This window comes from Ranitomeya imitator, chromosome 4 (genome assembly GCF_032444005.1).
Source record: "Ranitomeya imitator isolate aRanImi1 chromosome 4, aRanImi1.pri, whole genome shotgun sequence".
Lineage (NCBI taxonomy): Eukaryota > Metazoa > Chordata > Amphibia > Anura > Dendrobatidae > Ranitomeya > Ranitomeya imitator.
The window spans coordinates 636,675,477-636,694,296 of record NC_091285.1 but is presented as its reverse complement, the minus strand read 5'-3'; the positions used below and the strand labels follow the sequence as shown (position 1 = coordinate 636,694,296).

At 46.2% G+C, this 18,820-nt stretch overlaps 1 protein-coding gene across 6 annotated transcripts in view; it reads right to left on the bottom strand.

The window, feature by feature from the left end:
• Nucleotides 1–1,653: 1,653 nt before the first annotated feature.
• Nucleotides 1,654–18,820, bottom strand: part of WIZ (WIZ zinc finger) — a 100,153-nt gene continuing 82,986 nt past the window's right edge. For 3 of the 6 annotated variants that reach the window (XM_069766822.1, XM_069766824.1, XM_069766823.1), the window contains 7 exons: nt 15,779–16,042; nt 14,649–15,398; nt 11,452–11,805; nt 9,731–10,570; nt 9,266–9,622; nt 7,282–7,471; nt 1,654–5,578 (listed from right to left, as the gene is read on the bottom strand). In XM_069766822.1, coding sequence (XP_069622923.1) covers nt 5,419–5,578; nt 7,282–7,471; nt 9,266–9,622; nt 9,731–10,570; nt 11,452–11,805; nt 14,649–15,398; nt 15,779–16,042 — 2,915 coding nt within the window. In that variant the 3' untranslated portion in view covers nt 1,654–5,418. The remainder of the gene's footprint in view (nt 5,579–7,281; nt 7,472–9,265; nt 9,623–9,730; nt 10,571–11,451; nt 11,806–14,648; nt 15,399–15,778; nt 16,043–18,820) is intronic. The other 3 variants (XM_069766826.1, XM_069766825.1, XM_069766827.1) reach the window with 3 other exon arrangements.

Below are 18,820 nucleotides of genomic sequence, written 5' to 3'. Positions count from 1 at the left end.
ACTCTTTAGCCAGATGCCCGTTGCCTGACGTCACTCAGACCATTAGCGATCAATCATGCTAAAGTGGCTGGTGTTTGGCAGGCAAGCAACCTCAGGAGACAGCAACACCTTAAAGGCATCCAGGACTTTTCAAAAAAACAAAAAATATATCTAAGCAAACAGGCAGGTAATTGCAGCTAACCTGGGGTACACGGTGCCGTTCTTCCCCAGCACAGAGCGGTCACAGACAGTCCTGCCAGGGATCCGTTTTGTAAAAGGGGCAAATCTTACGAGGTCATTCCGATTAACAGCTGGATCCCTGCTGCCTAACTGGGGGGATCCGGGCTGGCTGTCAGACTGATCTCAGAAATTCCGCCCTGTCGCAGCAGAAGAGGGAACTGAATCCCTGCCAGCAGCGGTCTGTGGCAGCTCAATATCGGAGAACAGTGCTGAGCACAACAGGCTTGTAAGTTGCAATTAACTGCTTGTTAGGGCTCAGAAAAATAAAAAAGTCCTGGATACCTCGTTTAAGTGTTCCAACATGACTAGAGCACTTACCGGCTCATTTGTATGTATATAAGAAATGCTAATCTCTCAGGAATGCAGCAACAGATAGAAGATATAAAAGGTGTTGATTTTTTTTTTCATTTAAAAAGACCTGTGTGCACATTATTTTACTACTATTCATATTTATAGCTCCATTTATTCCATGGCGCTTTACATGTGAAAAAGAGGGCAAATATAGACAAATACAATAAACATGAGCAATAAACAAGGCACTAACAAGTACAGGAGGGAAGACCCTGCCCACGAGGGCTCACAGGCTGCAGGGGATGGGTAAGGATACACTACGAGAGGATAAAGCTGATGTGCGGTGGTTCAGTAGGTTGAGGATCACTGCAGTCTTGTCGGAAGAGGCGAGTCTTCAGGTTCTTTTTGAAGGTTTCTATGGTAGGCAAGAGTCTGATTTGTTGGGGCAGAGAGTTCCAGAGAATGGGGGAAGCACGGGAGAAGAGATAAAAGGGGAGTAGAGAAGGAGATCTTGTGAGGATCGAAGGTTGCGTGTAGGTAAGTACCAGGAGACCATGTCACAGATGTATGGAGACAGGTTGTGGATGGCTTTGTACGTCATGGTTAGTGTTTTTTTAACTGGAACCTCTGGACAATAGGAAGCCAGTGAAGGGCTTGGCAGAGAAGAGAGGCTGGGGAATAGCAGGGAGACAGGTAGATTAGTTGGGCAGCAGAGTGTAGGATGAATTGGAGTGGAGCCAGAGAGTAGGAGGTTGCAGTAGTCAATGCAAGAGATAAGGGCATGGACTAGTGTTTTTGTGGTCAGGGAATGCGCGGATCCTGGAAATATTTTTGAGTTTGAAACGGCAGGAAGAGGCCGTGAAATACATAGCAGATACAGAGTGATGGGTAAGCACAGCATAACTGAAAATCAATGCAATATACAGAGACATTCAGGATCCAGGGTGAGTTGGGGAAAGTCAGTGCAGACTATAGAAAATATATGTGGCTAGCTTGGGGGTTGGTGAGGGGATGAATCTTAACAACAGATTCCCTTTAAAGTAAAGTACGTCTTCACGTCAATGCAGAGTATGTATTGTGATATAACCCATATCTACTAGCAAAATCCATGTATTTAGCTTAAAAATAACCAGACGGATCATGGAGGGTAAAAACTGAATGCTTTACTTGAAATTCTACACATTAACATAGTAAATTAAAGTGAACTGAATCCGGAAATTAAAACAGGTTACCAAAGGAAGAATGTCATACAGTACATGTATGGGAGGCGATAAATGGCTTCACATCGTTGTCTTCAGCTCAAAACAGGGGAAAGAAAACAAAAAAATATATATAAAAATGTATGAAAAGCCCCATTTTATGGGGTGGAAAGGAGAACAAATCCTATATATAGTAGCTACATCATAAGGTGGGTGCGTTGGCATCCCGCTATAAGACAATATACACAATGGCGGGCAATAGGACGTCCCTCCTGTAGTCACGAGTAGGAAATGTTCTGTAACAGCTTCCAGTGATAACTAACATAGGAGCAGTGGAAGACAAATGATAGAAAGCAGGAGCGAAATTATATCTATACCCCAAAAGACAAGGGACCCGGGGAGGAGGGAACGAGGTCATGGTGATACTGCCCCAATAAATAACAGCCCTCCACATTAACGAGGAGGAGAAATAGAATACACCCCAACTACATAGTAGGGTACGTAAAAAAAAAAAAGTTTTGTGAAAGTTGTGAACACATTCAGATATGAAGGGGAAGTTATAATAGTCCTTTGATATTAAAAGATCAACGGATTTTGGATGTAGATTGTGTAAAATACAGAATAACTAGAATTGTAGGATGTGATGCCCCAAATAAGGGGGGGGAGGGATAGTGACAAGATATACATCCACAATATTACAACGTATATATTATATACATAGGCTCCTTGCCAGACCACCCTGTAACTATCCCCATAGGTTGTAGGACACTTGCCCCAATGTGTACAATTGAATTAACGCCAGTAATGGCTTCAACACGGCAACACCGGCCCTTCTCCAATATTGCCGTCTGCCCCTATGGGAAAAAAAAAATCTGGGCTCGATAGACAGAATCTAATAAATGTCCTGGAAAATACTAGCATTTTAATTGGGGTGTTGTTACTACCACCTAAAATGAATATTGTGGGTTTACAATTAGATTTTTTTTTTTTTAAAGTAATGGTCAAAAATCTTCATAAATGAGCACAAAGTGTATGTAAAAAAACAAAACAAAAAACAAGCAACTTTGCAAGTCGTCTCTTATTAAACACCCCCTGTATTCTCGAGAATGGAGGGATTTTTAATTTTACAGTTTACAGGCCACCTCTGTGGTTTATCAGAGGTGGCCAGTATTCAAGACAAGGATCACAGGACCCGGTCACTTTCTAAGCCCCTGCTCTCCTCCACTGAAAAAAAAAAAACATTGAAAAGTAGCTGGGGCTAGCTGTTCAACCATGCCACCGGCCTGACCTGTGGGAGGAAGGAGAGCGGTGCGCTCCTGAAGACAATTTTCTACTATTCAGCACCTTAGTTTTTGGTCAGTAAAACATTATGCCTGAGGCCAGCGAGTCGACCATATGTGTTTGGGACAAACAGAATAATTTATTCAACTTTTTTATTTTATTTAACGGTCTGGTTTCTCATTAACTTTTCTTAGAAAAAAAAAATTAACAGTGAACGGATGGTGCTGGGGCTGTGCATTAAAGCAGGGCATAGCTGCAATCTGGTGTTGCGTGCACGTTGCCATCTATGACTGTTCAGTGGCCACAGTGAGACGTTGTAGGGCATCGTCCATCACTGGGGACGTGGCATCATCCGGGAGAGGTGATGGATTAATACTTATATGCGCAGTTTCTCCACCACGTTTCAATTATTACTACTAATATAGAATATCCAGTATTGTGTACACAGCTCCTATGCAGACCCATGTCTCAGTGATTCCCAGGATACGATCAGTATGGTCCGATCCTGCACTGCGTACGATGGCCGACAGCTGGATGAGCGCAGCCACCTCTCCACATACATGAACCTTCGCCTCGGACGAGCGCTCCGCTGCCAAACACCTCTGGTCTGGCTGTGTCTCCTGAAGCACAAAAAAAGGGTCAGACGTTACAACTGTATCCCCTCAATCATTAGGGCTGGGCGATTAATTGAATTACTTGGATTTTAGCTTTGCCCCTTCTGGTCTCGGCAGCGCTGTTTCTTCTCGTTGGTGGAGGAGTGGTGCCGAGCTTCGGGAGCGGATCAGCTAAATCCTGAGCAAAATCCTTCTGGTCATTGGGGACGCTAGAGAGAACGGTCCGGGTGTGGCGGAGGCTGTGGTTCTAGGTCGCACAGAAGCTGCCTGTATTAACCCCCCAACAAAATCTTCTCTCACCCATCCATTATTCCTCAGCTCTAACGTATGTTATCTGCTCTTCCTCCTGTGTATAAGAGGATCATCGTTTCCCTTACCACCTGCATCCCGGACGACTTTGGTGTAATGTCTTCTCTATAACCTACCGACTATGCAAGAGGTCGCAGACTGCAGGATCAGACTATACATCACGGGCCTTCACATTGCGTTCTGGCACACGTTCCTTGGCCAAACACCTCGCAAAACGGGATCCTGACATATGCGCCAACGGGGCCATAGACTTTAATGGTGCCGGCAGAGCGAATGTGCTCTCTGTCGTACATCATTTAAGGGAGTGTGCACCTACTGGAGGCGGACACTCAGACATAGTAGACTTAGGGTGCAGACACTCAAGACGCAGTCTACTACATCTGAGTGTCCGCCTCCAGCAGGCGCATACTCAAAAAAATGTTGCACGGCAGAGTGCACATTCGCTCTGCCGGCACCATTACAGTCCATGGCCCCGTTGGCGCAGACATCTAAACGTAAGCCCTGACGTGGCCACTGAATGGGTGCCTAAATGCAATGAGAAAGCACCCTAACAAACCCAGAGTCACACAGGTCTGAACATGAGCTGTATACACAAAAAGGCATGAGACTTTTAATCAGAACTGCTTTACAGTTTGCTTTTTTTTCCAGACACATCAAGACAACAAAAATAGCAAAATGTTTTGCAAAAAAAAAAAAAAAAAAGTGTGCAATACACCTCTAAAATGTGCACACATTGCCGCCTTGGTGAGCAGGAGAGCGAGGCAGATTTGGATAACAGTAGCACTGACACAAGCTCTATCCTTTTCCAGCGATGGCGTGGGGCAGGGTTGGGGGCCACACACAATCCCTAACTGTAGTCACAGATCCAGCCCTTCAGGTACATCATGAGGAAACCTTATAGAAAGCAGCCACGTTACTCCGGGGTCTGGAATCCCAATCAGTTCTCCATTCCACAACTGGCAGAGGTGCAATTTACCGCAAAATCAGGGTCAGAAAACAAAAAGTGAACTGCTGCAGTAAAAACGGAAAATGGAGCCTCAAGTGACGGATGATCATCTGAGCCTGTGGTGTGGAGCTTTCCAAGGGACAGTAACCACCCGCCTATTAGACGTCACCAGATCACAGCTTTATTCTTCCACCTTGTCATGAATATACAACATTCTTCACTGCCTGCGGCCAAGGAGTGGGAGTTTTATGACTTACCAGCAATATATATATTTAAAAAAAAACAAACAAAAAAAAAACCAACGTATTGTCCAACAAAACTTTCATTCCCCAGTGACCAAGAGAGTCCCGTAACTAGGATCACTTCTCCACCCCTCTCCGCACATACTGCAAAACCGCAAAAGGTGCTTCTGTATTCCTTACATAAAGCCCAGACCACTCCTCCCATTTTTCCCCTTCCTTTACAAGGTCCATTGGGTCGTACTGTTTACATCAGAGTTGTTAAAAATTGCACGCCCTCATTGCCTGCTGGATATGTATGCAACGTGGATGCTCAAGAGTTACTGAGCTTTGGCAGGCTCTGGTTGTGGCTCCGATGGGGAAAGAGCGTGTGGTGGGCTGGAGGCTTTCGAGAAGTTCATTTCCAGGATGTGATGCTGGAGGTGACGGACCCACTGCTCCTGGATGGAAAGTGGACCTTGGAATTGGATATCACAGAACCTGAAAAGATGAAGACGAAAGACAATGTTAGTGTTCATCAAAAATGACTGACAAAACATACATACAGGGACTCTATAACATACGGGACTGAGGGGAACACCACAGTTTGGGCAACGCGCAGTGGTGCCTATAAGTTCCATCAGAAAAACTGAGCCGTATAGCATTGCCTGGTAATGTCCAGGTAGTAGGGAGCTGGATTAAGGGAAAGCATAAATTTGCCTACTACGATTGGGTATCGGACCATGGCTGAAAAATTTGTTCAGAGGGGAGGAGGCTCTAAAATCTGGGGTAGGAACAATTTTTAACAATAGAAAAGGATGAGAGAAAAGGCCTGGAAGACACAGGAATCCAACAACAGATATTGGATGAGGGTCTCAGGATCACTAAAAACAGATTCCAGTGGATCCAGATGTGCCTACAGGTAAGCTTTACAAGACACTGCATAAATCCAAATAATGATGTTCTCTATATACACACACCACACATTAGTGAGGAGGAGCAGCCAGTTTGGTGGACGGGTGAAGCAGCCACATGGATAAATGAATGTTGTCACATCTCCCTAATATGACATCTTCCTCACATTTCAGCAGCCTGCAGTTTCCCTATCCCTGCTCGCATGCTTTAGGAAACAATCAGGCACCTGCTCAGTCCTTCACACATCTGCCTTATACAATTTCCAGACAATGGAGGAGGGATAGGAGGGGTGCGCAACTGCAGCTTCTCATTATGTGGAGGAGCACAAGGGGAGACGTATGATTGGCCGAGAGGGCACATAGCAGCTCTTAGGCTACGTTCACACTAGCGTTATGCTAGTTTGCGTCAGGCGACGCAGCGGCGACGCATGCGTCCCTATATTTAACATGGGGGACGCATGCGTTTTTGTTTGTTGCGTTGTGCGACGCATGCGTCTTTTTTGCCGCAAGCGTCGGACCAAGAAAACGCAACAAGTTGCATTTTTCTTGCGTCCGAATTTCGGCAAAAAACGACGCATGCGTCGCAAAACGCAGCGTTTTTGCGTGCGTTGCGTCGCCGACGCAGCGGCGCACAACGCTAATGTGAACGTAGCCTTACATAACACCAGAAGATCCAGCCCGATGAGCAAGTATTGGGCAGAGGACAGGAAATCCGTGTAGATCTCACACAAGGTTCTGCCTGCTCCACTACCTCTAAGGCCGGGGTCACACTAGCGTTGAGTATGGACGAGTGCTATGCGACAAATTTATCGCATAGCACTCGGACAGTATTCCTCTATGGGGCAGCTCCCATCACCATATTTTTTTTGGGCTGTTTTCAGTGTGCGAGTGAAATAACAGCAAGCTGCGATTGTCACCGACATTCGGCCTAGTCTCGGCTCACTCGCACCCACAATACACATCACTCGAATATCATCTGAGTGTGGTGCGATATACACTGACCCCGGCAATGGAGGAGATGAATAAAGTCATTTCTCCGCCTCCGTTCCCCTCTGTGCGAGAGGCTCGGCGTACAGACGCATGACACATGGCTCCGCTCGCAGCAGCCGAGGGTCATTAGCATATCGCATCGGATGCTCTCGCCTCGGATGCCATACGCTCGTCTGATGCCGGCCTAATATACACCCGCACGCCAAATGATACATTTTACATATAGGTGAGATATTCAATACATCAAAAACACCAAAAGCAGCAAGCAGTATATGCGTGGCAAACAGTCCAACCCCTCACCTGCATTTTAACGTGTAAATATTCCCCACGAACTTGACCAAGGAGGTCTGTGGGGGTCTTGGCACCAGAGACGGGACAGGACGAGCTCTTATAGGTGGTCGTGGCTCCTCAGTTTTGGAAAGCTGTTCAGAGATAGTCTCTTCGCGTGCGGGTGGGATCTCAGCAGGCTTGGGATGACGTTTCTCGATTTCTGGTGGAAGCAGGAACAGGTTAGTACTTTAGTTGTCCGCCCAGTTTATTCATCTCTTTAACCCCTTGACAACTGTTTCTACTTCTGCTCTTCCAAGAGCCAAAACTTTCTTAACAGTTTGGATGAGAGTTTTCTCACTCTGAACCTGCAGTCTTGTTCTATACACTGTGTGCAGAATTATTAGGCAAGTTGATACTTTTTATACACGTTGTCCTACTCCAAGCTGTTCAGGCTTGAGAGCCAACTACCAATTAAGTAAATCAGGTGATGTGCATCTCTGTAATGAGGAGGGGTGTTGTCTAATGACATCAACACCCTATATAAGGTGTGCTTAATTATTAGGCAACTTCCTTTCCTTTGGCAAAATGGGTCAGAAGAGAGATTTGACGGGCTCTGAAAAGTCCAAAATTGTGAGATGTCTTGCAGAGGGATGCAGCAGTCTTGAAATTGCCAAACTTTTGAAGCGTGATCACCGAACAATCAAGCGTTTCATGGCAAATAGCCAACAGGGTCGCAAGAAGAGTGTTGGGCAAAAAAGGCACAAAATAACTGCCCATGAATTGAGGAAAATCAAGCGTGAAGCTGCCAAGATGCCATTTTCCAGCAGTTTTGCCATATTTCAGAGCTGCAACGTTACTGGAGTAACAAAAAGCACAAGGTGTGCAATAATCAGGGACATGGCCAAGGTAAGGAAGGCTGAAAAACGACCACCTCTGAACAAGAAACATAATATAAAACGCCAAGACTGGGCCAAGAAATATCTTAAGACTGACTTTTAAAAGGTTTTGTGGACTGATGAAATGAGAGTGACTCTTGATGGGCCAGATGGATGGGCCAGAGGCTGGATCAGTAAAGGGCAGAGAGCTCCACTCCGACTCAGATGCCAGCAAGGTGGAGGTGGGGTACTGGTATCGGCTGGTATCATCAAAGATGAACTTGTGGGACCTTTTCGGGTTGAGGATGGAGTGAAGCTCAACTCCCAGACCTACTGCCAGTTTCTGGAAGACAACTTCTTCAAGCAGTGGTACAGAAAGAAGTCGGTATCGTTCAATAAAAACATGATTTTCATGCAGGACAATGCTCCATCACATGCCTCCAACTACTCCACAGCGTGGCTGGCCAGTAAAGGTCTCAAAGAAGAAAAAACAATAATGACATGGCCCCCTTGTTCACCGGATCTGAACCCCATAGAGAACCTGGTAAAATGTGAGATCTACAGGGAGGGAGAACAGTGTCTGGAGGCTGTGGTGGCTGCTGCACGCAATGTTGATCGTAAACAGATCAAGAAACTGACAGAATCTATGGATGGAGGCTGCTGAGTGTCATCATAAAGAAAGTGGCTATATTGGTCACTAATTTTGGGGGGTTTTGTTTTTGCATGTCGGAAATGTTTATTTCTAAATTTTGTGCAGTTATATTGGTTTACTTGGTGAAAATAAACAAGTGAGATGGGAATATATTTGGTTTTTATTAAGTTGCCTAATAATTCTGCACAGTAATAGTTACCTGCACAAACAGATATCCTCCTAAGATAGCGAAATCTAAAAAATAACACTCCAACTTCCAAAAATATTAAGCTTTGATATTTATGAGTCTTTTGGGTTGATTGAGAACACAGTTGTTGATCAATAATAAAAATAATCTTCTAAAATACAACTTGCCTAAAAATTCGGCCCAATGTGTTTATGTTAGAAAATAAAATGGAAAAAGCACAACTACCCACCGCTTGTTACTATGGAGTCATATAGGTTAGCATAGGAGCTGTATACATAAATGTAGGATCTTTGCACTTACTGTGGCTATGTGCTTCTGATGGCTTTTCGACTGCGATTCCCTGTGATGTGACAGTCCGTTCTGCGTCCACCGTCTTCCCAGAGATGACAGCTGGACTCTCCCTCTCAGATACTACAGGTTTTGGAGATTGCAATGCGCGCTTAAACTTTTTAGTGTAGGGACGCCCTCCTTGAATATAGCTGAGATAAGCCCCGGCCTTTTGGGGCCGCTGCTTCATCCATTCACGTAGTGTTTCTATCGGTGAACCATTGACACACCACTCGGTGACTCCAAACTGACGAAGGTGAGCTCGGGCATGGCTAGCGAGCGCTTTCCGGTTTTCAAAGAAGAGCCCGCATAGTTCACAGCATGCTTCCACTGCAGAAAGAAAAGAAGGGAAAGTTCATGGGTTGGAAAAAAAAATGGAAATTACTAGGACAACATTACACAAAACAGAGATCCAAGTTCATAAAATGTTCTACTTACACGATGCCGCGGTCTTCTCTGGAGACGCTTTCACCTTCACCTTGAATGGAAGCTCCGTCTGGATGTACGCTTTTGGTTTGCCATCTGGTGAATAAACCTTGAGCTTGCCGTCATCATGTATGAAGTGTTTGGGCTTTCCATCCCCGAGATATGGCTTAGGTCTACCTTCACCTTGCAAAAATGCCTTGGGCTTGTGCTCTCCATGTACAAAGGCCTTGGGTCTGTGATCCCCTGTCAAGAAGCTCTTTGGTCTTCCCTCGTGAATGAAAGTCTTTGGCTGCCCGTCAGCACTTTGCAAAAAAGTTTTGGGTCTCCCGTCACTTTGAAGGTACGTCTTGGGCCTCCCGTCTTCTTGAATGTAAGTTTTTGGCCTAGGTTCTCCCTGCATGTAAGACTTAGCGTGATTGTAAGGCTTTGGCTCTATACTAACATAGCCCCTTGGATCAGGCTGTCTTGGTCCGTGGGACAATGGCCTTTTAGCTGGCATTGGAGACAAGAAGTTATTAGGAGGACGCGAATGAGAGGAAACGGACAGATCTCGAGCCATTCCTTGAGAGCCAATCCCAAGGGGAGAAAGTCTTTGTGATGGACTGGGTGGTTCATCATCTCCTCGAGGTTCCTTTTTAATGGTAGTAAGTTGCAGCTGTTGCTGTGGCGGCGCCGGGCGCCTTTTGCGTATAATTTCCCGCAAAGTGTCAATAGGTGAACCGTTCACGTGCCATTCAGTGACGCCCATTTGGCGTAGATGAGAGCGGGCATGGCTAGACAGTCCCTTGCGATTCTCAAAAAACTCATTGCAGAACTCACAGCGGATGTCACGGGTGGGGTCTGCCCGAGAAGCTAGAGAGTAGAAAAAGGATGAAAATTTAGAAAGGGATGATGGAATAAAAAAAAAAAGAAAGAAAGAAAGAATGGAACGGATGCTAGAAAAACAGTTCAATAATGGAAAAGCAAATGAGAAGGATCACACTGAAAAAGGGAAAAATTACAGAGCAATAGCCGGATAGCTCCACTATTCACACAAAACAGGCAGATAGCCGCACGCGCACACACACATGCACCCCAAAAAGTGTCCGACCATCGGAAGGAATAGAAAAAGGGAAATAAAGACAAAATTGCTTCAATGGAAAGACATAACCTTTCCCTAAACACTGTACTACCTGATTGCTACTACTAATGGGGATAGGTGGGTAAATTACAAAGTGCAGCAAAGACAATTTTTTGCAAATTACTAAACTTTCTGCTATAGTCAAAAAGCTGGGCATCAGTGAATATCAAATTTGGGGTGGGATGCCATGATGCAAAGACTTTTATGCTTCCCTCGTCCCTGAATGATTGCTCCGATAGGGTCAACCAACACCCTAAAATTGGCATTATAAACCACAAGCACCTTCAACAGTAGCACAAAAGACAAGCTATATAAATCAGAAGCCACTTCGCTGCATGGTACGCAAAGTCTGCCCTCTAGAAGAAAAAAAAATAAAGACTGCTAACTTTCAAAACATAGTAAAAACACAAAAAAGCTAAAAAAAATAAAAATAAATCTTATGTTTCACCTAGAAAAATCTCTGAACTGGTGCCAATAACCAAAATCTTGAGCTTGACCCCAAAAGAGAGGAAGGGACCTTGGACTAGAAGATGAATGCAACAGACAATATGGGAAGCGATGAAGATGACGAAGCAATGTACATGTAGAGCTTGCGGATCACTGGCCCACTTACACAAGTTCAGAGGTGACAGATCGGCAGGCCACTCGCTGGCCGTGAAGGTGGGATGATGAGGCTTGCGTTGCATTGTTGGAGACAACCCACTGAACGGGTGGGGTCTGGAGGGGGAAGAGGGAGGACGGTGCGAGAGGAGCTTGTCCGAGGAGTTGGGGCTTCCAATTCTGTTGGCCGATCTGGGGCAGTTCCCTGTGGCCAAGATCTCCCTCAGGGTGTCGATGGGCGAGCCGTTGACATGCCACTCTGTAACGCCCATCTGGCGCAGGTGGGAGCGTGCGTGGCTAGACAGGCCCTTTCGGTTCTCAAAGAACTCGCCGCAGAACTCGCAGCGGACTTCTTCCGAACTTGGGGCTGAGGAAGGAGGGGGTGACAAAGAAATGATTGCCATAAAATAAGTAATAAAAATAACAAATGGGGGGCATGGGGTAGTAATACGATTTCCACATTCTCAGATGGCTTAGCCTGTGATTAAAACATGATGTCCACGATAATTTACACATTTCTATTAGTTGGGTTCCCATGATAAGAGGAGTGTGAAGTGCCCACATCACCCACAGCCAGCCACCTGTATGAAGCAGAGGTGTGCACCGCACAAGACACCACAAGCACAAAAAAATAAATAGTCGGTAGCGAAGCAAAGCGTTAAGTCTCCTCTCCGGCATCAGTACCATAGAAAAGAAATGAATACATTAAAAAAAAAAAAACATCTGCAAACAGAGAAAGCGAAGCAGGCGCTGAAGGGTAAAGCCAAGGTGCTCGCCTAAGCCATGCAGGACAGGGTGCAAAAACGGGAAAAATACATAAATATATTGCTGCAAAATCTAATGCTTGTACTGGAGACTTCCACACTATATTATAGAGCATCTTAAATCACTTGTCCCAAAAAGTTGGTGTGGCCCAATTTCAGGGGTCAATACAACCTCGTGTCCATCTCAGCGATCAATTGATCGCCACAGGTCTGGCTCCATGTAGTCAGTCACTGACTGGGAAGAGTATTATAACACCTTTATAAATAGTCAAGTAAAGTGGGAGCTGCTCTATGGTTTGGAAAGTGACCTTGGAGCGATTGGCCCCCTCTATTAGACAGACCCCGATTACAAGGAGCAGGAGATGCTCGGTGATGGGGCTTTGGGGGCTGGTTAGCGCCTCGGGGGTGGGGACGATGAAAAAGGCTTGCCGTATGCCAATTGCAATGCCTCTGTGGTGGCAGCAATCAAGTGGTGAGGAGCCCCTAAACCTATGAGCATCTTATGGAGGTCTGGGGTCTATATGTCGGTGACATTTGTGGGTTCAAAGGCAGCCCACACTCTTGGCAGGGATCTGTATAAGCCACAACTACACCCTGCCTTCCGGGGTAGCTGTTAACGTTAAAAAGAGCGGGGTCCGCGCTCCTGAGTGCAAAATCGGGAGCTTTCCCCACAGTACAGAGACTTTGGGGTGGACGGGTTACAAGCCAAAACATTGCACAGGCAATACAATTAGTTGCAGAAACAAGAAAGTCAGTGTAAGCAGCACACATTATATAAAGCCCATACAGTACAGGAGCATAATTCATTGCAAAAGCTCCAAAAGCAAAAACCATGCGGCAAAGAGGAAAAATGCTACAGATTAATAATCACACGGCACAGAAGTACAGGAGGGTCAAGGGCTGCGCTATGTACAGAAAATGGTGTATTCAGTGCTGGCTCAGAGGAGATCTATACAGAGTACCTATAATGCAGTAATAATTAACTATCGACACTATTCAATGGTGCGAAATACCAAAATCATCATTACTTACCACCCCGTGCCGATCCAGCGCTACCTTTCTGACAGGTCTTTGTGGACATGGTTGCACGTGACGTCAAGTTGACAGCAAATGACCACTGGGGCCAGCGGTAAAGGCAATGCAGACGGCGCAAGATTGCGGAGCCATGCCTTGTCGACATAATGTCATCACTGCAGTCAGGTCCACATAAAACCGGCAGGGAGCAGCGGCACCAGAATGTCGGGGGGTAAGTCACAATGATTTTGGTAGCTTTATATAAATCATGACTTTGCACAATTGAGAGTAGCACCCATTTCATTTATATGCAACCGTGAGGTCTCCTTTTACTTTATATCCAATGCATGGACCCTACCGATTACTACGTCACTGACTGAAGATCTCCACCACAGGGGTGCCTGGATTTCTGCATATTGCAACCAGATAAATGGGACTGCTGCTAAAACTTCTGCTACGTATAAATATACCCTACTGATGGAAATTAAGGTTACAGAACAGCCCTGTTGTCTACAGATATCTAGTATGTGACCTTCTTAGGCCTCTGTGCCTTCCTACTATAAAGCATGGCCATCACATACTACCCCCGCACAATGACAAGGTTAATACCCAATAGCGATATGGAGATAAGCCATAACTTCCTTACTGGTGAGGATCCCTGAGTTATAAACCTATAAATGCCCCACTAATGAGAAGTAAGCCATAGGATGAAAGCCTACACTACACTTCAGTTCCTTCAGCTAGAGGGACCCATCACCATACAATGCGCTCTCCATAAAGCAACTTATAAGGGTGGTGCCAACCAATGCAAGACTCCAAAAAGCTGTTCACCATGTTGCCCAATGGGTGCAAGATTTTGGAACCAAAGTTGTGCGGCCATTGGGCTTCATGGTGGGCACAGGTTGAGACACATAAGCCCAAACACAGAGTGTGGGATCACCCTAAGATGCATCAAATACTCAAGGACTAGCGATGAGTGAACGTGCTCGAATAAGGTGCAGAGTGTCTTCGTAGTGCTCGAAAATTATGTTCGAGTTTCCGTGGCTGCATGTCTCGTGGCTGTTAAGACAGCCGCAACACATGCAGCAATTGCCTAACAAACAGGCAATCCCTGCATGTGTTGAGGCTGTCGAAAAGCCACGAGACATGAACATATTTTTTGAGCACGCCCAAGACACTTACCACACGAGTATGCTCGAATAACATGTTATCTGAGCACGTTCGCGCATCACTATCAAGAACTGAAATATTACCCAAACAGTAAGCAACATGTGGATGTGCTCCTTTCGCCTCCCAGATGCTCTCCCAAACAAGATGCCTATAAACTAAACTTGTGCACAGAAGAGCTCACACCCTTCCCAATCATCCCCAAGACTAAATCTGACATGATTTGAAGGGTCTTTCCTGATATATTAGACAGTGTTATACTCACATAAATTAAGAGGAGTCGAAACATTTTTTGGTGACCAGTAAACCTCCATGCTGGGTGGAGGAGACATCTTCAGCTTTTTGGTCGGTGGGGTATGAGATGGAGATGGCCTTGGATGAGCGAGACCCAATATTGAGGGCTTGGATTGGTGAGATGACCCCATCTTGCGTACCAGATCTGGCTTTCCATGAGAGCCTTTAATCTCCACTAGTTTGGTACGAGGACCGACATCAGATGACAGAATATGGGGGGCACCGGCTTCTACAATTTTAATATGGGTGCTGTTTCCTGACCCACTGGGACATTTGAAGTGTGCAGAGGTCTCTATCGGTCCCGAGCCGTCAGATAATTTCAGACTTCTCTCTGCGAGCACGGACCGAGGAATGCCATCCGACACCTCGTAAGAATCATCATCGTTCCCTTTGTCGGCTCCTTCGTCCCTCTTGGCGAGCATGCTGGCATCTTTCTCTTTTGATGGGCCTTGCTCTGTACCAGGTTCTTTGGATGTGTCATCAGCAGGAGCTTTGGTAGGACCATCGTCATCAGCTGGCACGTGTGCGGACAGCCTCTTCTTGAACTCTTCGCTTTTGACTAGAGAGTTGAGAGCCGCAATTGGGGAGCCTTTGGCATCCAGGTCGTTCACTCCCAATTGGCGCAAGTGAGCACGGGCATGGCTGGATAACCCCTTCCGAGTCTCAAACCAAGCACCACAAAACTGACAGTCATTTTCTCTGTTGGTTTCACCTTCTACAGCTGTGAAATGAAGGAATGACACAGGAACGAAGGAGGAAAGAAAAAAAAAAAAAAAAACAGACAACAAAAACGAAATGAGGAAATGGGTGAGTGATGAAAGATGATGCATGGAAAATGTAAACACACACAAGATTAAAAAAATATATATAATAAAGTGTTTATGGACATAAAGAGGAAGGAAATAATCCGAGGAGGAAACATGCAACAGGAGTGATGATGAGAGAGGATGGAAACAAGGAAAGAAGAAAGGAATGAAGTAAGAAAGGGGCAAGATAGGCTTATAGTACAAGAGGTGCCTGCATCAACCCACCCAAAAGCCATGAAAATAAAAGGCTGACATCCCTTCCCTTGTGGCCAAAGTGGCCCCCAACACCACTCACTCAGATTCAGAGGCCCGTCCTCCTCCCCCCATTGGGCCTTGGGGGATCCCGGCTGGGGGCTGGCCACCTTCTTGGCCCCCAATAAACTTTCGTCTTTCGGCTGCTTGCCCTGTTTAGCCAGCTCGTTCAGCAGGTCAATGGGCGCCCCACTGCTCTCCGACTCTGGCACCCCCAAGTGCCGCAGGTGGGAGCGTGCGTGGCTGGACAGGCCCTTCCGGGTCTCGAAGCATGCTCCACATAACTCGCATGTAGTGGGACCTGGGCCTGGCAGGGGTACCAATCACAAACCAAATTACTAAAGTGGCCAAGAATTAGGAAAACACGACCCAAGAGTATTATGGCTATAAAGTAAATTAGGTTTCTAAGCGATCCTGCGACTAGTGAAAGACATTATGCTACAAGCCATGTACACAGTGGCCCACAATGTCATCACGTCTGATCAGCGGTCCATGCACCGTGTAACAGGGCACTCATCTCCTCCGGACACTGCCCATGATAAATGCACTGCTGGATGACAGGATTACATGGTGGGCAACTTGTTCTCACACTGATGGGGTCTGGGTGCCCCTCATCTACCAGGAGTTGGGAAGAGATGGCCTTGCTTCCTCTGCAGTCTATTAACTCATGAAATGACTTCTTACGGGTTATCACAGTCATTCTACAAGGAAACCTCAGCCGACCGAACACAATAGATGGCGATCAGTTGAACGACTGCACTCCCCTTTATGATATTCCTAGGGTTACTATCCAAGTCATTGAGGCCTTACACATTGACCTTACAAAAGATGAAGCCTGCATGTGTGAACACAACCTTATATATGAAGAGAATTGGCATATGCTACATTATAAATTTCAACTGTAAATAACCACTACCCCTGTGTAAAGTCATAAAAGATACAAGCCGCGGACAGGACACCCACCATGACGATCATTTACCTCGGCTGCACTGCCGGAGCACCGCTTGGCCCTACACCGAGGGCAAAAGGGACATAATTCACCTGTTAAACATTCACTTGACTTTCCAAGACAGTAACGTTTCGCCTCCGTTTCCCCCTCAAAAAATAAAGTGCAGCTGACTTTAATAGCCACAAAGAACACTTGTTCTTCCGTAAAATCAAGTGACTGCTTGTTAGTCATAAAACCGCAGCCGTGATTGTGCGATTGGTCTCCTTATCCTACGACAACTACAGAGTTATTGGGAGCTGGGATGTGAAGCCATGCACCCGGTTATGTCCCCTTTAGTGATGAATGAACGTGTACTAACCGAGTGACTTCGGCGAGCTCAAAAAATACGTGTCCCCATGGCGGCATGTCTCGCGCCTGTATGTTAAACAATCCCTGCAAGTGTTGCGGCTGCCACGAGACATGCAGCCGCGGGGACGCAAACATTTTTCGAGCACACCAAAGTCACTGTGTTAGCACCCGAGCATGCTCAACACTTCATCCCACCACCTTCGCTCATCACTAGTCTCCGTCTTTGCTCCCAATGGAGTGTCGCTCATCTCCTCACAAAGTGACGACATGAAGGGAAAATAAATCTACAAGATGTGCAAGTGCAAATACCTTGGACACCAGACTAAATTATACTGGTCATTCTTACATGCACCATTAAAAAAAAAATATCTCTTCACATTTCTTATAAATTTATGCCATTTATCACTTGTTGGAAACCCTCAAACGACCTCAAGCCATACAATGGAAAAAAACGGAAAATTAGTTATGCACTTATCAAAACTGGGGGAAAAAATCTACTATATAATTGTCTAAGGGTCACTTTCGTCTGTCTGTCTGTCGTCCTGTCACGGTTATTCATTCGCTGATTGGTCTCAGCAGCTGCCTGTCATGGCTGCCACGACCAATCAGCGACGGGCACAGTCCGATTAGTCCCTCCCCTACTCCCCTGCACTCACTGCCCGGCGCCCGCTCCATATTCCCCTCCACTCACACAGGGTTAATGGCAGCGGTAACGGCCCGCGGTGTACCGCACTCCGTTACAGCTGCTATTAACCCTGTGTGTCCCCAACTATTTACTAATGATGCTGCCTATGCAGCATCAATAGTAAAAATATGTCATGTTAAAAAAAAAAAAAAATAAAAAAAAAAACTGCCATACTCACCCTCCGCCGCCTTTCCCGCTCCTCGCGACGCTCCCGGGACCGCTCCATTGCAAGCGGCAGCTTCCGGTCCCAGGGCTGGTGTGCGACAAGGACCTGCTGTGACGTCACAGTCATGTGACAGCAACGTCATCACAGGTCCTGCTCATACCAGCCCTGGGACCGGAAGCTGCCGCTTGCAATGGAGCGATCCCAGGAGCGTCGCAAGGAGCGGGAAAGGCGGCAGATGGTAAGTATAACAGGACTTCAACGGGCCTTCGGAAGGTGAGTATATGTTTATTATTATTTATTTTTTTTAAGTCTCTATACTACGTGGCTCTGTGCTGTATACTCCGACGCTGTGCAATATACTACGTGGCTGGGCAATATACTACGTGGACGTGCATATTCTAGAATACCCGATGCGTTAGTACCTTCACACTCAGCGACGCTGCAGCGATCCAGACAACGATCCCGATCGCTGCAGCGTCGCTGTTTGGTCGCTGGAGAGCTGTCACACAGAAAGCTCTCCAGCGACCAACGATGCCGGTCCCCTGGTAACCAGGGTAAGCATCGGGTTAAACACACACAAAATTTCAGCTCACCCTTTTTGAGTAATCTCCAGTAATCTCTGATTTTTGACATGCAGTGTTTCCTCTTTTTTAAAATATTTTGGAATAAAAACTTGATTTTATATACTTTCCTGAGCTGGATTCCTCTTTCATTCTCATAAGCATCGGGTTACCAAGCGCAGGGCCGCGCTTAGTAACCCGATTTTTACCCTGGTTACCAGCGTAAACGTAAAAAAAACCCAAACACTACATACTTACCTTCCGGTGTCTGTCCCCCGGCGCTGTGCTTCTCTGCACTGACTGAGCGCTAGCCGGAAAGCACAGCAGTGACGTCACCGCTGTGCTCTGCTTTCCGGCTGTCCGGCGCTCACAGTGCA